The following is a 20,070-nucleotide window of genomic DNA, read 5'->3' on the forward strand; positions in this document are numbered from 1 at the left end:
CTTAATGTAATCTGAACAAAAAAAAGTGTGAGTGTGTGATTTCTCCCCTATACAAATATTCTTGGTGTGGATAAGAAAGTCCTGGTGCTACCTGCTGAAATATTCCTTAGAAATAATTTGAGCAGAAGGAGAACGTGAGGCAAAACAGGATCCAGTGGCTTGATGCTGAAGCTAGACAAAGACACAGATTTTATTTTTTTTATTTTTTATTTTTTTAATTGAATATTGATAGTAACTGACCATTGGAACAACTTACTTGGGACAGGGTTGATTTTCTGTCACCTCACATTGTAAATCAAGACTGGGTGTCTTTCAGATGTTTTGGTCTCAATGGAGGAATCACTGGGTTGCAATTATTTGGCCTGTATTATACAACCAGTTAGACATAGGTGATCACAGTGATGATTTATGGCCTTTGTGCATAAAATCACTGGAAGGGGTGGGACTTTGCAGGTTCCATTAACAGCTTTGGCGGAAGTTGGCACCTTTTTGTTTTAAAGAAAGATGCTACATCATCCAGTGTAACTGTTCTTTTCTCTTTTTCTTTTTTAAAGATGGCAATAGGAGATTTGGCAGCAGGGATCCAACCCTGGTGGTGGCTTTCATCTGTAAAGTAAGAATTGTCATATTGAATAGGAGTTCCTGCATTCTTTTATGTAGACCAATATAATTACAAATGCCACTTTCTAGCAGGGTAGGATTTTTGGGGCAGTTATTCTGTGCCTACATTTGTATTCAATAACCCTGCCCTCAGATCTTGGATTGAGAATCCCAGGGGTTGGAATGTGGTTCTGGTGCGTCGATCTTAGATGTAACCTACAAAAAGAAAAGCTTTTTTAATTTGTTGCTTCGTGAATGCTAGGAAGACTTCATTTCTGCTTGTTTCTTACTCTATGAATTCAGATCTTGTCTACCCCGCTCTTCCCAGAAGACTCCATGGGTGACTGGAGAACTAGTGGGGTTATGAGATCGGACACCCAAAGGCAGTGAAAGCTAATTGAGAGTAGAAAGACTTTGTCACTGTTTAAAAGTCCTCGATGGCTGTTTAGTTTTGTAACACTTGTTTAAGTCAGCTGCTGAGCTCTTGAAAGAAAATGTCTTTTAGTCTTGCCACCTCTGCAGGTTTGAGCTCTAGATCCATACCTCTGGGCAGATCAGTCATGGACGTAGGGCAGAGAGGACTTGATGGGCCTGAGACTTAATAAAAACCAAAAAAACGAACAAGCAGAACATTTCTCAGGGAAAATCACTCCTGCAAGCCCTCTTCATGGCTCAGAAAGGAGCCAATAAGGGCATGAACCCCAGTTTTTGCTCCATCTTGTTTTTGCCCCTCCCCCTTTTCTATCTATATTTTAAAGCAGTGTAGAGTCAGTGACTTGTTAAATGGGAACTTTGAACACTGCTTTTAAATTTATTTTCAGCTTCACCCAAAGAAGGGAAACTTCTTGGTGGCTAAAGCGAAGGAGCTGGGCCTGCCACTGTAAGTATGGGAGCCTGGCCTGTGTGCTTGAGAGATGGGAGGATCCTGGTCATACAGACGCTGTCAGTCTAATGCTGTCTTTGTGGTCTATCCTTAGTGGAACTCCAGCTATTGGCCCCATGGTTGCAGCTCTCAAAGATGGAAAGTGTGTCACGTTTGGAGGCAGAGAGGTATGGCTGCTTTGGTCTATTCCAGCCATGCTGCAGGCTGGGTTTCTAATTTGTGCTCCTCGTGGGACCCATCTCACCCAGAACGTTGTTTGTAAATGCCGCTCGTGTGGCACCCAAAATCATCCCACCTTTTGGTCAGAAGGGACTGCAGCTATAACCAGTCGAGTCCTCGCCTTGCTCCTGTTATGCAGTAGGATTGATTTTAACTGTCCCTGAACCCTGCCTCTTAGACAGCAGCAAGTACCAGCCTTGCATGTTTCCTTGGATCCTATAGCCTTCCTGGGTAACTCGTTCCAATTTCAAGCTTTTCCTGTTCCAGCCCTAGGCTCAGTTCCTCTGTAGCTGGCTGTCCCAGGACTTCTGTCACCACAGATGGGATTGGTTCAGTATCTGCCATCACAGGAAAAGGTCTGGCGATACACATGGAAATGACTCTGTATCCCATGCCAACAGTGCAGTGTTTTGTTCCCCAGCTTCAGTGGCTGGCCCAGTTACAGCGATTTAACTCGACAACAGCCTCTGAGCTAATGGAGCTGGTCCTTCAGCTCAGGCAGTAGAGGCATGTAAGCTTTCAGACCTAGAGTGCTCCCACCTAGCCCACTATAAAGAGGGGTCACCACTCACTAATTACATTCATTCATCATCCTGTGGCTCTCCGCAGGTGGTTAAAAGGCTCTGATGTTGGGGGACAGATAAAGACTTTAATCTCCCAGGCTAGTAAGTGGTGAGGGGGAGCGACCTAATCACAGGTGTTTCTGGTGGATCCATAAATAAAATCATTGCACCCTAGGAGATGTGAGTGAGCGACACAGGGCCTTGCTTCTCAAAGGAGTTCACATGGGCATGCCCCAAGGCACTGAGAGAGCTGCTGAACTACCCTCAGCTGCAGCTGAGACACCTCTTGCTTTGTTGAGGCTGTTAGCGAACCATTGCACCAAATGACCCAGCAGAATCAATGATTCATGTAATAAAGCTGAGGAATGGGGAGGAGAGAAAAGGGCCACAGTGCCAGAACGGTAACAGGAACGTGCAGTCCTTCGACTTGGTGAGCACTGAGCAGAGCACCCTAGCCGATAAGCAAGCAAGTTCTGTGAGGTCCCCAGCTGGCTGTGGGAGAGGAATGAAGAGAGCCTGGTGACTGAGCAGCATGTGCAGTTATGTTGCCTAAAGATGTTTGATAACCACTTCTGGGAGCATGTGCTGCATGCCCAGGCAGGTTCAGACAGCATGTACCATGGACTGTGCCCCATTGCAGATTCGGCCTGAAGAGGTCTGTACCCCTCCTGAACCGGGCCCTGTGTTCATTGTCGTGGAATGTCCCCATGAGGGATTTGTGGATGCCATCTGTGAAAATGAGACTTTCCGCAGGTATGTGACAGGTGGGTGGGACGCTCCCTGGAATACAGGGTTGGTGGGGAGGGGTATCAGACTTGAGCACTTGTTTGTTAAAATTTCCTGTTCGCCTGGTTATAGATGGAATCTGGCATGTTTCATGGGCAATGCCAGAATCACACATAGCAGAGCCACCTGGACTGGCACTGAAAACTGTAGCTAATGCAGTGAGATCTAGAGCCACCGAGAAGGATCAGCAGAGGCACAGAAGTTGGAGACCTTTTGGTACAGGTCAGGCAGGGCTGTGACAGGATGTGCTGTGGGCAGGGCACTTGACTCTAGAACATGCTCCCCCAGGCTGGAAATAGCCTGGGTTTGTTACCTTGCAAAGCCATCTTTTTTGGGAGGGAGTGGGCGTTTCAGGAGGGAGAGGTATTTCTCTCTGGCACTTAAGAAGTTACTATGTTCGTGGGATTGCTGCTACCTTTTTGTTTAAAAAAAATCACATGTGCCTGGACTGCATGATGCGCACCTTTGTGATTCTGACACATCCAAGTAGCTGAGCTTTCAGAGGTCTTTGCATACAATGAGCTTACCCGCTGTCACGTTCTGGGGTGCGATCCAGATGGGTGAAGAGTTGTCATCTCTTACCCAATAACCCTTACGTCCTACACCTTTGCTACAGTAGCTGTCTGTCTAGGTTACCCACAGTCCGCAACAGGCATGCACTTTGTCCATGTATTGGACAGCCCTGGTCCAACACTTTGGATCCAGAAGCCTGCCTGCAACATCACTGACTTCCACTGGTCTCCACCAGCTTTGGTTAATAAGTGGTAAGGTGATGCCACACTCTCCCCAGCCCCAAATTTCCCCAAAAATGTGTTCTGAAATGTCCAGCCCTGTCCTGGAACAATCAGAGGAATGTTAAGGTTCATTGCGCCTTTAAGGAGTCAATATCCAGCAGTTTGTTTCTGTAACTGGAGGTACCAAACAATTCATTTCAAGCACAGCACAGGATTGGTTTAGACTAAAACAAGTTCACCATATTCCAGAGTGATTTCAATAGAGTACAAGTGTAAGGATTCAAGTCAGAGCTGGTTACAAGAGAAATAAATAAAAAAAACTTTCTGTAAACTAAAACCTAACAAATGACACTGGGTTCAAGGCAAAATCCTCACCATGTTTCCATCAAGATGTCTGACCAAACTCCTGGGTCATCTTTGATAAAAGACCGAGAATTGGGATTCTGTACTCCTCTTCTGTAGTCTATTGAAATGGATTCTTCTGAAGGATACCTCCAGATCAGTCAGTTTCCCGCTGTGAGGTAGGCAATATGGAGTTTGTCTTGAAGAAAGTGTCCTGCTGCTGCTTCCCCCATTGGGGCTGTCTGCCAAAAGGCAAACTGTGTAGTGTCTCCTTGCCCCCTCCCCCTTGTCCACTCTTGGTGCAGTTGACTGAACACTGGCGGTTCTTAAAGTCACAGCCACTTCACAGCGAGGATGAGAGGAATTATCCCCCTCGTATAGATGGAGGCAGTGGGAGCTCTGTTTTAAATGCCTGACCTGAGGCCACTGTGGAGTCTTTAGAGGGAGTGTGAAGTAGAACTCAGAAGTCTCTGACTCTCAGATCTGAGCTTTAACCTCTCTGCCAGGCTTCTTTCGTGAAGGAAATTGTCTGTGTTCTGGGGAGTAAATAGGTTCTGGAGGTCATGTTGGGTGAGGAGGTGAGATCTCTGTAATAGGAGCTGTGCATCATTGTTATCTTTGATCTTAAATGTCTGTCTTAGATACCAAGAAGGGAAGGCTGAGGATCACGTGGCCTTGGTTGTTCACATTACCCCAGAGTCAGTGCTTCGGGACAGCCGGTACAAACAGTGGCTGGAAAGGTACGTGGCTCTTATCTAAATAAGTCGACTTAAAATAACCTGGAAGGAAGCATAACCCACAAGCTTGCCGTGATCCCAGACTGGCTAATAACAGCTGTTGGTCAGGGCAAGTGTAGGCTCAGAGAACAGGGGTCAATAATGGCCTCAAGTGCCTGGCAGTGGGCGGGAGCAGAAGTAGTCTTCTCTCTGAATGTGTCTCCTTCCTTCCTTGTTCTTCAGGTTTGGACCCACAACTCAACATTTAATCCTTAATGAAAATTCGAACGCTGTGCACAATATCCGCAGCCACAAGATCCAAACGCAGCTGAACCTCATTCACTCGGAAATCTTTCCACTGCTAAAGAACTACCAGAGTCGGGTAAGAGGCTGCACCTTGTGGCAGGTGTCGCCTTCTCCAGAGGTGAGCTCACACCTGCTTAGACGTTGCTCTTTCTGTCTCCTCTTCAGGAAGAAGAGGCCACTTTCAGTGTGCCTGTTGTGCGGGGTGAGTGCCTCCTGAAATACCAGCTGAGACCTCAGCCACAGTGGCACAGGTTGGTACCTTAGGTTACCTATAAACTGAAGGAGAGTTCCGGCCTCTGGGCTCGGAGGGCACCTGTCTGGGAGCTGCACTCCTTTGATAAACTCAGATGATGAGCTGAACATTCATCATCTGAATGGTGGGTGGTGTGAAGGTGGCCTTTGCACACACTGATTCTGGGCTAGGCCAGATTCCTGGAGAAACTTGGACCTGCCAGTTGTGGGGAGGGGTGGGTGTGGAGGGGGTTGCATTGTGGGGCTTCAAAGAAATCCAGGCCCCATTTTGCTGAGTGCTGCACAAATCTCTACTAAGACAGTCTGTGCCTCAGAGCACTTGGACTCTACGTTTAAGGCTGGTTCCGTGGGTGTAATGTGCATCCTCTCGTGCCTGAGATTTCAAAGTTTTACGGCAAGAAGGAATCATTAGCTCCTCCAGTCTGACTTGCATATCACAGGTCATTGCATTGCACCCAGTAATGGGGGGAGGGCAGAATTCCTTCCAAACCCCACAGTTACAATCCTGCATGAGCCAGGCATTGACAGAGAATTCGTTCTTACCGCTGGTCTTCCTTGTCCTGTCTCCAGCTGTGGCCAACAGCGGATGGCTTCCGAGGAAAGGGAAAGTCTCCAGTTCAGTTGGTGGGGAGGGGAATGGATTCTGTTGACGCCTGAATGTTTAAGTCTACCAGCATGTGATAACTCCTTAAACCCTGTCAAAACAGTCCTGTGTGTGCCAGAAGATGGGCTCTGAAACTAGTGGGGGTGAGGGTCCCGGTGCTGTACTCTGCCCCATAGCTGTGTAGGACTCACGGGGACCCTGTGCTGTATGTAGCCCTTAATCCTGGGCTGACGGAGTGATTCCCTCTTGCTGTAGTTGTCTGCTTCCAAGAGCCCCAGTGTCTCCTGCGGTCTGCTGGCAACGTGCACTGCCCCCTGGTGGATAGTAGTTTTAAAGCAAGCACCACTGGGGACTCTCAGGGAAACTTCATACTAGGCTAGTACCGAAGTGCTCTGACACTGCCCCATACGTTAAACTCTCTTCAGCTGCCTTCTCCCTCCCTAGCCACAACCTGATCTGTGGCCTCTGGATCCTTTCAGGGATGTGGTTGCTGTCTGCAGTGCCAGTGAATTTGTGGCTGAAGCCCTGGCGCTCCCTGGCTTCCAGGATCGTGTGAAGGAGTGCAGAGACAGCCTGGAGGCTGGGCCCCTCAGGTCAGGTGAGGAAAGAGCGCAGGGCTCTCTGATTCGAGTGGCAGATAGGTCTGGCTTGACCTGGCAGTTGTGCGGGAGGAGATGGGTTGAGTTGTTTGGCTAGAAACAAAATGGGGACTTGACTTCAGTTCTAAAGGGATGCTGTCCAGATGAAACATCCCCATCACCCAGCAAGCTGTTGAACTCAGTGTATTGTTAGGATCGCTTTGAATGTCCAGCAGAGCATGGGACGGGCTCCTTCCCGCTTGTTCTTTGTCACTCAAGGCACAAGACATTTTGCACTCTTGGCTCTCGAGGGTGCTGGGTTTGGGTCTCCAGCACTGCAGGGAGGAGAGTTTAATCACCAACAAAACCCTGGCATTGCATTCTACTGCCAGAACAGCGCTCTGCTCACTTTCTGCTAAACACTTTGGCTCTTAAAGTTGTGATCCCAGACTGTCGCTGCTCCTCTAACATGCTGTCCATGTGGCGGAGAATGGGAAGGACAGCATCTAATCCACAGCTGGCTCCCTCGGGAGTGCCCAGCTCTGGTCATCTGGATGTGCACTATTGCCACTGGGGTGTGACACAGGAGCAGTGAATCACCATTTAAACCATGACTGCAGGAAAAGCCAGCACAGCCTGTCCCCCATCCTGCCATGAGGGCCGTGACACTGCCATCCAATGCAAAGGGAATGTCGGTCACTACCAAGCTGAGACCTGACATGTCTCCCCATCCCTGCTCCATTAGCATTGATGCTGTGGGGAGCATGAAGGCTGGGGGTCGAGAGCTAGTTGGATGCGCTGACGGGTCTGTGGCAGGATCCGGAGATCTTACGTTTAGATCTTCAGCTCCCGGCCACTTTAGAAGATCAACATGCTACAACGCCACATGCTCTTACCAACAGTAATGCCGAGCATGTTGCATATTTTCTCTAGGTAAAACTGAGCGTTACCCAGAAATCGTCTTCCTAGGAACAGGCTCTGCAATTCCGATGAAAATCCGAAACGTCAGCTCCACCCTGATCAATACTAGGTAAATGTTAGTACTATTTCCATTCCAGTCCGTGTGGAGTCATGGGGTGGGGTCCCTGCTGGGGTTTGTGGATGACGATGCAAATGTACCAACGCATTGGAGGTGCGCCTCACTTGGCGTTCATGGCCCTATTAGCCCTGCAGGAGCTGGAGGGCCGAGCTGGCTCGGCTGGGGACTGGGCTAGGGAGTGTTTAACTTCAGTCACGAGTTCAAACAGTTCTTGAGATTCTCGTCATAGAAGGGCAAAGTGCTTCCCACATCTGATCTCATGACTCCCTTTACAAGGCCTGTTCAGACCACCACTCAGATTGGCGTCTGGTGTCCCCATTACTGCATCGGGTGAAAGAGCAAGAGCAGAAGGAGCTATGGAGACTGAACTTTCAGAGTTGGGCTCCTCCACTTCCTTCCTATGGAGGAACAGCCCTAGTGGCAGAAATGCTGTTTGTCTGCTGTCTTTCGCCCCCAACGCCGCCTTCCCAGGTCCTGTGCTGGAGCGCTGGGCAGCGTTCATTCCCTTGTCATCAGCTCTTGTTACTGCCAGAAATACACCTGCTCTTCCCTCTCGCCAGCTCTACCCAGTCGCTGCTTCTGGACTGTGGGGAGGGAACGTTTAGCCAACTCTGCCGCCACTACGGAGACCAGGTGGACAGAATCCTTTGCAACACAGAAGCGGTGTTTTTGTCTCACATCCATGCCGATCACCACACAGTAAGGATGGCTGGTGGGGTGGAGTTAGAGAAGGAGAGTTTCCAGCTGGGCCTTGTGTTGTGACCACTTCCGCAGCGGCTCTTGTTACAGAAATGTCTGCCATTTGCTGCTCACTTTCTCTTGTCAGTGTTTCACTCCTGCTTTGCTCTAATTCCAGTGTCTCCATTGAACATCCTGCCCGTCTTTGCCTATTCCAGGACAGCCTATGGGATACAGCTTATCCTGTTGTTCCTGTTTTTAGATATTCCTGGAATTAATACTGATTGTAGCCTCCCAACTGTATCCCATAGGCTGTCCTGTCCACGGGGAAATCCCCAAGCTTGGCTGAATTCTGCTCTGCGACTAATCCCGTCTCTTTCTAGCACTGGTCCCTGCAAGTCTGGGTTCAGGCATGTGGCTGGGGCTGCGTGAATCAACTTACACTGTTGCTTTACCTGTTTCTGGGGCAAACTTGAGATCCCAGGGGTGTAAATTCAGCACTCTTCATCGCTTGGAATGTGTTTTCACAAGAAGCTTCAGCAAACTAGCTGGCTGCCCTGTTTCATGCTGGCTTGATCCAGGCAGGCTGTATTTTGTGCCCATAGCTTGCGCTTTGCAGAAGGGCTTCCCTTCCTCTGAGGGCTGTGGGGGAAGCGGCAGCTGCATCTTCGGCAGAATCGGGGTCAGGTCTAGTATCAAGTGCTGCAGCAGTGTGTCACTCGCTCTTTAGAACGGTGGGCGTTGGATCAGAACGGTCTCTGCCACTCTCCGTTGCAGCTGTGGCGTGGAACTGGGAAGGGAGGTTTGGGCCACAACCACCAATTTGTTTCCTCCTTCCTGGCTGACATTGCCGTAGCTGTAGTGTTTTCCCCTCACCTCTTTTTCTCTCTTCCTCTCCCACCCCACCAGTCTCTGTAAAGGTTGTGGTTTTCAGACAGGAGGAGGTTTTAGGACACAGATTTACAAGGGGTCAGGCATATCCAGCTACAGGATTGTCTTCTCTGCTGCTCGGGGGGGACAAAGGCCATCTGGGCAGAGGCAGCATCCCTGGAGAGGGCTGGGGCAGTGCTCCAATTTACACATGACCTCCGTTGAGCAGTGCCCCAGATGCCACTGAGCTGGTAGGATGGCTGAAATCAGCCCAGTTAGAGCAGCCCCCCTTAGTGATGTTGTTACATAGTCACTGACTGACAATGGCCTGCCCGTGTTCTCTCTCCTAGGGCTTGTTGAACATTGTGCTGGAGAGACAGCGAGCTTTTGTAAGTACTGCAGCTATTTCTCTGCCATATTAAGCATTGGGGCCAAGTTTACCCCGGGCTGTGCTTCCACTGGTTTTTTCAATGGAGCAGCACTTGCCTCTCTCAAGACTGAGTCCTGCCCTGTCAATTTCTCATGGTACTGACTCTTCCTTCTTGCCTCTTCTGCTCTTTCAGGCATCCCTTGGCCGGCCGCCAAGCCCGCTGCTGCTGATAGCCCCCACGCAGATCATGGTGTGGCTACACCAGTACCATGACAGCTGCCAAGAGATCCTTGGTCATCTCAAGTGAGTGCATCCCTGGCTAGCCAAAGGTAGTTGAATTAGTGGGAAATACTCTCAATATGTCCTTGTCATTCATGTGTCGGGGCAAACTGCTGCAGTGCAGTGTGCCGTACAGGCCATGTCTGCTGTATTTCGATTTATCCATGCCATTGACAAGCGCTTACATACAGCTGGTCAGAGAATCTTAGCAGCAAAATGTCGTCGCCTCCCTGCAAAAACTAACCAGCCGAAGGGGCTGATCTCAAATACCCCACTTCAGACGCTGCCTTCTCCTCCAGAGCCCGAGTATACACGTGGGGTTTGCAGCATGCACTGATGGGGCCAAGGCAGAGTTCCAAGTCACAGGCCTCGTTGGCAGGCTGGTAGAGTACATGGAGGTGCTGGTTTCTCCATTGTCTTCCCTTGGGACTTAGCGTGTAGGGTCAGATAATCACATCCCAAAGGCACATGCCTGGGAGCCAGGTACTAGCAGCAGTCGCTAATGCTTGCAGCAGCTCAGGGCAGGAAAGTGCTGACCTTTTCCCACAGGGTCATATTTTTTCCCCAGCCCCTCTTCTCCATGATGACTCACTGCCTCCAGCCCTGAGGCCAATGATCCCAAGGCAGAAGGGAGAGAAATTCTCACTGCTCAGCCAGGCATCCTGTCCGTGATGCTGTGGATGCATTTAATCTGCAGCTGGGGAGTGTGATTCCCAGCCCAGATAAAACACAAACTAGCTCTGATCCAGCTAGCGCACTAAAAATAGCAGCATGGTTGCAGCGGCTCGGGCTAGCCGTCCGAATACGTACCTAGAATCTGGGACTGGATTGTGCTCCAGTGGCTCGTCCATCCAGCCACAGCCATGCCGCTCTTTTTAGCATGCTGGCTTGTTCAAAGCTAGTGCATGTATGTCTACCTGAGCTCGGTGGTTCAATTCCCAGCTGCAGTGTAGACATATCCCCTATGTCAGAGCCTGAATGGGCAGGCTGGCTCTGACACTGCTCCTGACAGGTAAAGATTTGAAGTTCCTTTAGGAATTCTGCTCTCCCCAACTTGGGAGTGTAAGAGGGCCAGAACGATGACTACAAACCAACCACGACTCACCTGGGGTTGTCAGCTTTAACCACCCACCCACTCACTCGCCTTCTGTTCCCATGATCCCACACTCCTGTTGCCTTAATGAGCTAAGCTGCCAGGTGTTACTGGTCCTTGGGGACCGTACCTGCCAATCCTACATCTTGGCAGGGGGTTAGACTAGATGACCCTTGTGGTCCCTTCGAACCCTATAGTTCTATGCTTCTACCTTGCTCCCAGGTGTGTACCCACTGAATCCTGAGGGAAGAGCTAGAAAGCAGTTCCCCAAGAGCCTAGACAGCCTCTCTGGGTACTTGAGGGACTGGTGACGGGTTATCTTATTAAAAGGGAGCTTCCATCTTGAGTGCCTCAGCAGTGTCCTGTGGGGAGAAGCAGGTTCTGGAGCGCTGGCATACTGTGCTCCATGTCTCGTATCAGTTCTCCAGTGGGTTTTGAGGTGTCCCTTGCATAGAAGGCATTGCTGTGTCTAATATCGAGCTGACAAAGGCACAGCTGATGGTGGCACCTGTAGATGACTTTAAAAATGGGGCGTGTGCGTGCGTCCTGGCTGCTACTGATGGTGGTTGTCTGACAGTCATGTCACCTCATCTTTGTCAGGACCGAGCCTCAGCCACTTAGTCGCATCTGTGTGCTGAAGCCACCAGAGTCTCTCTTCTCTTCCATGCCCCTCCTTCATGGCATGATACACACTGAGGGTGATCGATGGCATTCTGGGGCACTCCACCTCCGAGGAAGGGCCATTGCCCAAAACTTCTCTGGGAACTCTGACAGGAGAGAAATGGATCCACTTAAGAGCAGTCCCCTCTGCTCTTGCTAGTCAAATCAACACCTCCTGATTAAGGCTGCAAGTCTGTCCTGGAGGTTGTGGAAGTCATGGATTCTGTGATTGATTGATTTATTTATTTATTCCCATGACTGCCACAGCAGCTAGTGCGGTTGACCTCAGGGCCACCTGAGCAATGGGCAGCCCTGGGGCTGGCCACTATGACAGCCCCGGGGATCGCTTGTGCAATGGGCAGCTGGGGGTAGTCAACCCCTGCCGCCGGAGTGGGGGCTAGTTGTCTGCCCTTGGGGGCCCCCAGAGCAGCGGCAGCCTGGACGCAGCTAAGATTTAGTTGGGCATTTCTAGTAAAAAGTTGTGGACGGATCACAGGTTGTGAGTTTTTGCTTAGTGCCCGTGACCTGTCCATGACTTACTAAAAATACCCCTGACTAAATCTTAGCCTTACTCATGATCTGTGATAACCAGCCAGGAAGGGTCTGGGTCCAAAGCATGGATAATGGAACAAAATTCCTCCAGCAGCTCCAGTACCTCAGAGCATCACTGGCCAGAACCCAAGCATAGAAGGCTGGGCATTGAAAGCTTTCCCTGTGAGCAGAACAGCAAAGTCTAATCTAAATCTTTGCAAATAAAACTCTCATAGCAAGGACAAAGCTTCTCTGGAACTTGAGACTCTGTAATCAGACTGGCCAGACTGCATACCCTTGGGAACAGATCAGGACTCTGCAGGCAACAACCCAATGTCTTGCTTTGGCTGTTGCATAAGCACAAGAGAACTTTGTTGCATTCCAGCCGCTTTTGGCATGAAACATTCTCTCATCTTTGAGTTGTAGTTCATCTGTGTGTACTAGGATTATCCTGAGGGGGAAGATGGCCCCAGGAGATGCTCTGAGTGAGTCTCAGATCATTATAAAGTCCTACCAACCATCAGTGCAGAGGTTCACTATGGGAAGATCCTATTGCCTTCCCCTGGCACCCATTAGGAAGTTGTTTCCTGTAGCCTCTCATGACAGACCATTAAATCCAGTGTCCTGGCCAGAACACAAGTAAATCCCCTGCCTAGGACCACAGAAGGTAATGGTTGGCCCATGATATGGGCAGAACAACCAATGACCAGACTTCTAATCCCATCCCATGGCAGTGCATCTAGGGGTCTGTCTACACAGCAGCTAGACGCCCGCAGCCAGCTGACTCGGGTTTGCAGGGATCAGGCTGCAGACCTGTTTCACTGCTGTGTAGATGTCTGGGCTCGGGCACCTTGTGAGATGGGAGGGTCCCAAAGCTCGGGCTACAGCAATGAAATAGCCCCGCAGCCAAGTCAGCTGGCACGGCCGCTGTGGGCGTCTAGTTACTGTGTAGACATCATTGTACTAGGGGGTTTCAAACTGGGTACGCGAGCTCTCCTCGGGGAGTACGTGAGAAAAGTCCCATAATGGTGGACAGCACATTTCATGTAGCAAGATGTGGCAATCTCCTCAGCCTGTGATACCCTTTCAATTAAAACTGCAGCGGTATTGATGTAAGTTTCCTTTCTGCTGTGCAACTCCGAATCAGAGGTTTCCAAACTTGGCGTGCACTCCCCTATGGGGTGTGGTGGCACATTCGGGGAGGAGGAGAGCAAGCAACCAGTGCCAGGCAGCTCATGTCAACTTTTTGAGCTGAGCCCCACCTTTGAGTTATAATTTTTGGTTGAACGCGCCCCCCCTCCCTCCCCAGATAAGCTGGGTGACTCATGGGGTGGAGGTGGCAATCCAACCCCAAGCCCTGCCATGTGTGGTTGGCCCAAGCCATCTGGCAGCATCGTTCATCTCCTCCCCCCCCCTTCCCCTCCCTTAACCTTCATCCATGCCCCCGGGGGGTGTGCACACAGTTTGAAAACCTCTAGAACCACTATTGCTAAATGGAAGACAAAAATCTGGGTGGCGGGGGGAGTTGAACTGTGACCCTGCATGGTCTGCCCCCCGCTTTGCCTATCTCAGGGGTATTGGGGGGGCTGCTATGTGGTTGACTACCTTATTTAGAAAGGGGTATGCAGCCTAAAACGTTTTGAAAACCATTGCCCTAATAGAATTGTCTCCAGTGCATGTTTCCATGTGCTGTAGTTTTGGAAAGGGGGGGATGTATGTGGATCGTCATTGCTGAATTGTATTAGCCATTTATTAGATTATGCAAAACTCGCATCATTTGCCCAAGTCTCACTGTGTGCTGGAGAGGTAAAACAAATGGACATGGAGCAGCAGCCCAGGCAAGAGAGAGGGAGCAAGGATTCCGGAAGGAGAAATGAATTTGAAATTGGGAAGAGGATGCTTGGTGGATGAGTTTTCCCTGCTCATGGAGGAAGAGTGGGGGAGTACAGAATGAGAGGAGACTTGTGGGCGAGGGCATGGAGGGGAGGGTGCTCTCATGGGCAAGGCACCTGCCCTGGGACTCAGGTTTGGTGAGAATTAACAATGTGAGGTTGGAAAAATAAGGTGTGAATGCCTCAGCAAGGACCTGGTAGATGTCACTCCTCAGGAAATCTTGCTGTACTACAATCGGCTACTGTTTCTCAAATGGAATTTGCTGCTTAGCTGACACAATGGACAGGTTTCATTGTAGACTTGACTTCCTAAACATCTCCCCTCTATCCTTTCCACAGTATGATTCCTGCGAGGCTTCTGATGGAAGGGGTGAAAGACATCGGACTTAAAACCACATCTCTGATTAGCCTACTGCTGGAGAAGTATGACTTTGCACAGGTAAGATGGTTGGCTCCCAGGAGAAAGCCACGAGAAGCGCTTAGAGGTAACTGATGGTAGATAATGCTGTTGTCTTGTTCAGTTTCAGACTTGTGAGGTCCAGCACTGTAAAAATGCCTTTGCTTGTTTGATGGTCCACAAATCTGGCTGGAAAATTGTCTATTCCGGTGACACAATGCCTTGTGAGGCCTTGATCCGAATGGGTGAGTAGAAAATGCATTTTGGGTGAAAATGAACAGGAATCACTTTACCAATGGTTGTCAGCCTGTTAGTGGGTGAAAGAGATGTCTGCAAACCCTCCCTAATCTCCTCTTGCAAGTGTTGGTGTCTCTCATCTGAAAGTGCTACTGAGAGGCGGTCTTGAGCTTCGAGTAGAGACTACGCTGATTTGAGCACAGAATAAACTCTTTACGTTAATGGTTAACCTGTGCCCCAGGGATTATAACTAACCCTAAATTACACTGGCCAGATGGGACTAGCATTGGGATGCATTCTCTGCCTCTTTTTGTGGGTTCACTACTGGAAATATTGGGGGTGGGAAAGCTCACTTGTCCCCTAAAAACAATACGGGTCTACTTGATAAAGCCACTCCACCCCCCACGTGATAAATTCCACCGGAAGGACGGAATGAATATATCGTCCTATGCAGGGAAAAATACTACACTGCTGATCCATGAAGCAACGCTGGAGGATGGCTTGGAAGAACAGGCGATAGAGAAGAGACACAGGTAGGGTATTTCTGGGAAACTGGATGGCTCTGCTTTCCTAGGAGTGAGATGCAGAACGGCGTCATCCTTGGAGCTGGTGACAAAACTTTCTCTTTCACAGACTGTCCTGGGAGTGCACACAGCTCTGGAGGATCCCAGTTAGAGAACTCTCAATAAATAAGAGGTCAAACTGACTGGTTCTGTAACCTGGCCAGCAGGCACCCCCGGGCAGGAGCATCCCCTAAGGATCTGTTACTCTGTACAGATGGGGTAGCTGGAGATGGGGTGCTCTGTTAGGGGGCCCTTAGCTGGTTACTCATTAGCATTGGGGTGAGGATCACTTGACATCCTTCTCACACTTAAATTCAGTTTGGGGCCCATCTGAGCTCTCTCTCAGGATCGGCATGTCCCTTGTGAGTGCCCAATTCAAAGAAGGTGGGAAGGGAGCACGCTGCCCTACATGGATGCAGCGGACACCCAAGCACAGCGTCTTGGGCAAGGGGGGAGGATGCAGGGGTGGTTCTGGTACAGGGGGTGGGAGGGAAGGGACAATGGAAGTGACAAGCTGGCACCACCAATGACAAGCATCCAGCGAAACCCCATGCTCCCAGAATTCTTCTAAAAAATGGTGAACACCCTCGCTCACTGCAGTCTGGCTTGCTCCTTCCTCATTGCTGGCAGGGTGAGTGTGACTCGCTCTCTGGGTACCGCCTCCACTGACGAGCAATCTGCCTTCATGCACTAGCTGATAAAATCAGAGCAATTAAAGTTCTTGTGCACTTGAGCTCCAGCTGGAGCATTCCGCATGCATTGGGTAAAGGCTGGTGGCATTATCAGTTTGTAACGCTGCCTCCAGGTCCAGCCGTTGTAGCATCCTCTCATGGAGAGGGCAGTGCTCTCTGTGCAGGCGTTGGAGTTCCGCTAAGACTTAGTTCAGCCTCGCTCCCTGAGGCCTGATTGTTCCCTGCTTCCTTTGTAGCACCACCTCCCAGGCGATTGCTGTGGGGATGAAGATGAATGCAGAATTCATCATGCTCAATCACTTCAGCCAGCGGTACGCCAAGGTCCCGCTCTTCAGTGCGGATTTCACCGAGAGGGTTGGAATCGCATTTGATCACATGAGGGTAAGTTGGGACCTTGGAGCCAGGCTCTCAAGTGAACTTGGCTGCTGTGCTCCTTGGCCAGGCTGTGCTGATCCCTTTACAGATCTGTTGCTGGACCCAAGATCGTATGCTCTCAATGAGCTTCCTGGGCAAACTGTCAGGTGGTTCCACTGGCAGCGCTTACGTGGGTACAGGGAGCTTGTGCAAGTGTGGGCTGTTCGCTCAGCAGCTGGAGGTGAAGTCCTCACTTGGCCACGATAAATACGCTTGGGTAAACATGCCACCTGGAGAGGTGCCCAGAGGAAGCTCTTCTGAAGAAGGCTAGTTTTGCAGCTATTGTCCTTTCATGGTGTTGCTGCAAACATAGGGGAGTTCATGTCTTCGGCATTCGCTGGCTGCCAGCTTCATGCTCGGGAACCTGCCTTACCTGTTCCCCTTGGCATAGAGGCCAAGAGGACGAGTGTGAAAGGAGCGGGCTTTTCTGTGCCACTTGCACGGTAGGAACTGAAAAGCCACTTGGCCGGAAGGAACCTTGTGGGGCAACATTAGAGCAGCCGCTGAAACCCTCCCTCCGTGTGACCGAAGCACATGCAGCAATTGGCCTGCACAGGCTCACTCATAAATTATTGTGCAGGCGTTGTCAGGAGTAACAAGCTGACCCATACGTGTCTAGGATCTGAATTCCCCATGGCACTGACCTAATTCTTTGCAGGATGGGGATTAGACCCCTCCCGTCTCCAGCAGCATAGCGAAGTGGTCCTTCTAACACGGATTTCTTAGAGTAACGCCCCTTTCTCCTGCCCACCCTTCAATGCTTTCTGCTGCCACTGCAGCACTTACTTAGCAATTATCACAACTAAATGGGTCAAGGTGTCTCCCAGAAAGATGCCTTTTGTATGCATTGGCCCTCTCTAAATCTGTTCTAGGCATGCTCCCCTGGGTGTGGTCCGGGGGGGGCGGGGCGGGTTGCCTGTCTGTGAGCTGCTGTGTTCTCTGCAAAGGGCCTCTGCATGTTGAAGAATTATTGCTACTCTTTTGTATAATCGGTGCACTGAGGGCCATCCTCCCCTTCCCCTCACCTCATTGGGTTCCTTTCTGGGTGTGTCTTTGTTTAGTAATCGTTTAGTGTTTTTAGCAAAAAGCTCCTAACGCAGACTTGTTGCACTTACTTATTGAATTGAACAAATGCTAGCCACTGAAGGGTTGGTGCCCGTTAACTCTTCTTGTGTATTCCCTGCCTTGTGCAGGGAAGAGATCTTTTTAGACTGTGCCTTTCCTGGGGATTCTGAGAGAAGTGGAAAAGGAATCACCCTTTCTAACTACAGCAGCCCTGGTACTGCAATCAGGACCCCATTATGATGGGTGCTGGATAGACACAATGAGAGAGTCCCTGATCTTAAGTTTGTCTTGTCCATTTACACTGAAATGGGTGGAAGGGGAAACAGAGGCACAGAGTATAAACCCCATTCCTCTTACATGTGTCCCCTCCCTGTGCATGCCAATCTGTGACTGATCACCTTTCAGATGTGTTTTGAGGACTTTGCGACAATCCCTAAGTTGATCCAGCCGCTGAAGGCTCTGTTTGCCGAGGACATCGTGGAAATGGAGGAGCGGAAGGAGAGGCGCCTGTTGAAAGAGGCCTTTGGGGCTTCAGAGAAGTTGGCTGATAGCGAGAACGAGGCGAGCAATTCAGCCCCAGCCTTGAAGAAACGAGAGCACGCAGAGAACCATCAGGGGGGGCCGAGTAAGAAGCTTAAAACGGCGAACTGAGCCGAGCAGCCTATGGCCTGTGAAGCAAAGTGGCTCTGACCATGCTCCCTCCCAGTCTGGGGGAGTGTGGAGTCCTGAGGGCCCAGGACTCTGGTGGTGGTGAGCTGGCAGTGCCTGCAGTTGCTATGTGGCCAGGGTTTCCCCTGTGTTGAAGTTACCAAGCATACAATAACTGTCACAAGGCCTCTAGCTCTGTTTTCAGGACACAATCCACGTTGCTTTCTGGTGCTACCAGCCCATCAGTCAACTTCTAACTGCCTTTCTTCCCTTTCAAATGGCTTTTATTTATTTTTGGTTTTTAAACTGGAAGCTGTTGAGTGTAACAGTGGTTGTGATGACGGCAAGTCACTGACAGTCAAGTCCACAAAACCCCTGTGGGGCCATGGAGTCTCCAGAGTATGTTGGGAAAGCTCCTGCTTGCTATTGTGGGAATGTAACTCTGTAAATAACAGCCTGAAACCAGATGGTAAGAGAGAATTCTACAATAAAATGGGACCCAATTTAAGTTTATTTTGGAGCTTGAGTGTCACTGGACTTTCACACCGGAATCTCTTGAGTAATTTTGCAGTGTTCACCTTTTATTTATTTGGTTTTCTCAGTTTTGATTCCCTCAGTACTACTTGTTAGCAATTTATTCAGAATCTGGATAAAAGCAGATCCTTGTAGATGTGGTCTTTTGATAGTGCTGAGCTGAACAAAACCAACTGGGAACAGCTGAGTGGCTCAGTCATCCAATGACCCTGCTCCTAAATCACCATTGTAATTTAGCATTGCTGTACAGACCAAAATCTCAACATACGTGAGCTAGGGGTAGAGGTTCATGCCCCTTGATAATTATTTGCTATCACTTAAATGCAGGGAAAATAGTCTTAAAATGAGCTGACTGTGTGGCAGATGTAGTAAGTGTAAATAAGGAGCTGATACCAAAGTTAGATGCTTCTCTACTGCTCCAGCTACTGCTTCTACAGTATTGCTGAAAAAGCTTTGTCAATCAGAGGGCCACATGGCTGGCTAGACACCACAGGAATGAGTCCTATCTCACTGACCCAAGTACTAGATAAGGGGAAGGATATTTTCCTTGTTAAAATAAATGAGGATGTGCACCTGAGAGAACAGCATTCCTCTGCTACCCAGTGGGACAATTTATCAAGGTCATGGTGGATTTTCCATCACTGGTAACTTTTTAAATCAAGATATGCTTTAGTTCAAAGGGAATGAGTGTGTGTGTGTGTGTGGGGGGGGTAGTTCTGTGACCTGTTAAACAGGTCAGACTAGATGATCACAGTGGTCCCGTCTAGCCTTGGCTCTATGAATCTGGTGCTGGCAGACTCATCCTGTTCCTCTTGCTCAGCTGAGCTGTGTGGTAATTGCAATAGTTGAATGTGCAGTTATAGACAGACTACTTAACTTCCTGGTTTAATCAGAAGTCTTTTCCTGTACTGAAAGCTAATTTTAAGCAAATAATCCTCCATGAAAGGTTTGCTCAATAAATTGTAGCAGCAAACATTTAAAAATAGTGGAAAATAAAGAGATGGGTGAATAACAAATCGTGTGGTTTAGCTGGGCTGTAACCTCTGCTAAAGGAGGAAGCAGTTACTAAAATGCAGACGAAAGAGTTCTTGGAAGATCCGAACCAATCCTGTGCAGCAAGTCTATGTAGGAGTGTAGGAACTGTTTCATAAACCAATAGCTCCATTGCCAACAAGTCATGGAGTAGTGAAGAGATTGAATAAGACTAGGAAAAAACCCAAAGTGCTGTACTGGTCTTCAATACAGAGGCAAGAGTAATCCTGGCTCTTCGCCTCTGCTAATGAGCTTCACGAGTTAGTAAATCAATGGAAAAGTTACTCAATATGCTTGGAAGAGCTGTAGGGGGATGGGGAAAGGCATAGATGGAGTGATAAATGTCTGTAACTAGATACTGTACCTCACTGCAAAGTCAGGCAGGCCTTGTAGTGCTCATTAATTCCTCTGGCAGGAGTTTATCTAGAGCTGTAGGGCTAACGGCTTCCCCAGGAGTGAGGTTGTGCTCCTGTGCTTTGCTTTCAGAGGGGGG

The 20,070-nt window shown here is 49.5% G+C and overlaps 1 protein-coding gene across 2 annotated transcripts in view; it reads left to right on the forward strand.

Moving 5' to 3' along the window:
• Positions 1-18,524, forward strand: part of ELAC2 (elaC ribonuclease Z 2) — a 29,481-nt gene extending 10,957 nt beyond the window's left edge. For both annotated transcript variants that reach the window (XM_067547746.1, XM_067547745.1), the window contains exons 8-24: positions 555-613; positions 1,422-1,480; positions 1,578-1,650; positions 2,906-3,018; positions 4,769-4,867; positions 5,087-5,225; positions 5,315-5,400; positions 6,485-6,603; positions 7,517-7,613; positions 8,183-8,321; positions 9,521-9,559; positions 9,734-9,843; positions 14,335-14,434; positions 14,517-14,637; positions 15,084-15,162; positions 16,121-16,265; positions 17,769-18,524. In XM_067547746.1, coding sequence (XP_067403847.1) covers positions 555-613; positions 1,422-1,480; positions 1,578-1,650; positions 2,906-3,018; positions 4,769-4,867; positions 5,087-5,225; positions 5,315-5,400; positions 6,485-6,603; positions 7,517-7,613; positions 8,183-8,321; positions 9,521-9,559; positions 9,734-9,843; positions 14,335-14,434; positions 14,517-14,637; positions 15,084-15,162; positions 16,121-16,265; positions 17,769-18,014 — 1,823 coding nt within the window. In that variant the 3' untranslated portion in view covers positions 18,015-18,524. The remainder of the gene's footprint in view (positions 1-554; positions 614-1,421; positions 1,481-1,577; positions 1,651-2,905; positions 3,019-4,768; positions 4,868-5,086; positions 5,226-5,314; positions 5,401-6,484; positions 6,604-7,516; positions 7,614-8,182; positions 8,322-9,520; positions 9,560-9,733; positions 9,844-14,334; positions 14,435-14,516; positions 14,638-15,083; positions 15,163-16,120; positions 16,266-17,768) is intronic.
• Positions 18,525-20,070: the final 1,546 nt, after the last annotated feature.

Source organism: Emydura macquarii, unplaced genomic scaffold, assembly GCF_026122565.2.
Source record: "Emydura macquarii macquarii isolate MOO-44397 ecotype Brisbane River unplaced genomic scaffold, CSIRO-AGI_Emac_v2 contig_1230, whole genome shotgun sequence".
NCBI lineage: Eukaryota > Metazoa > Chordata > Testudines > Chelidae > Emydura > Emydura macquarii.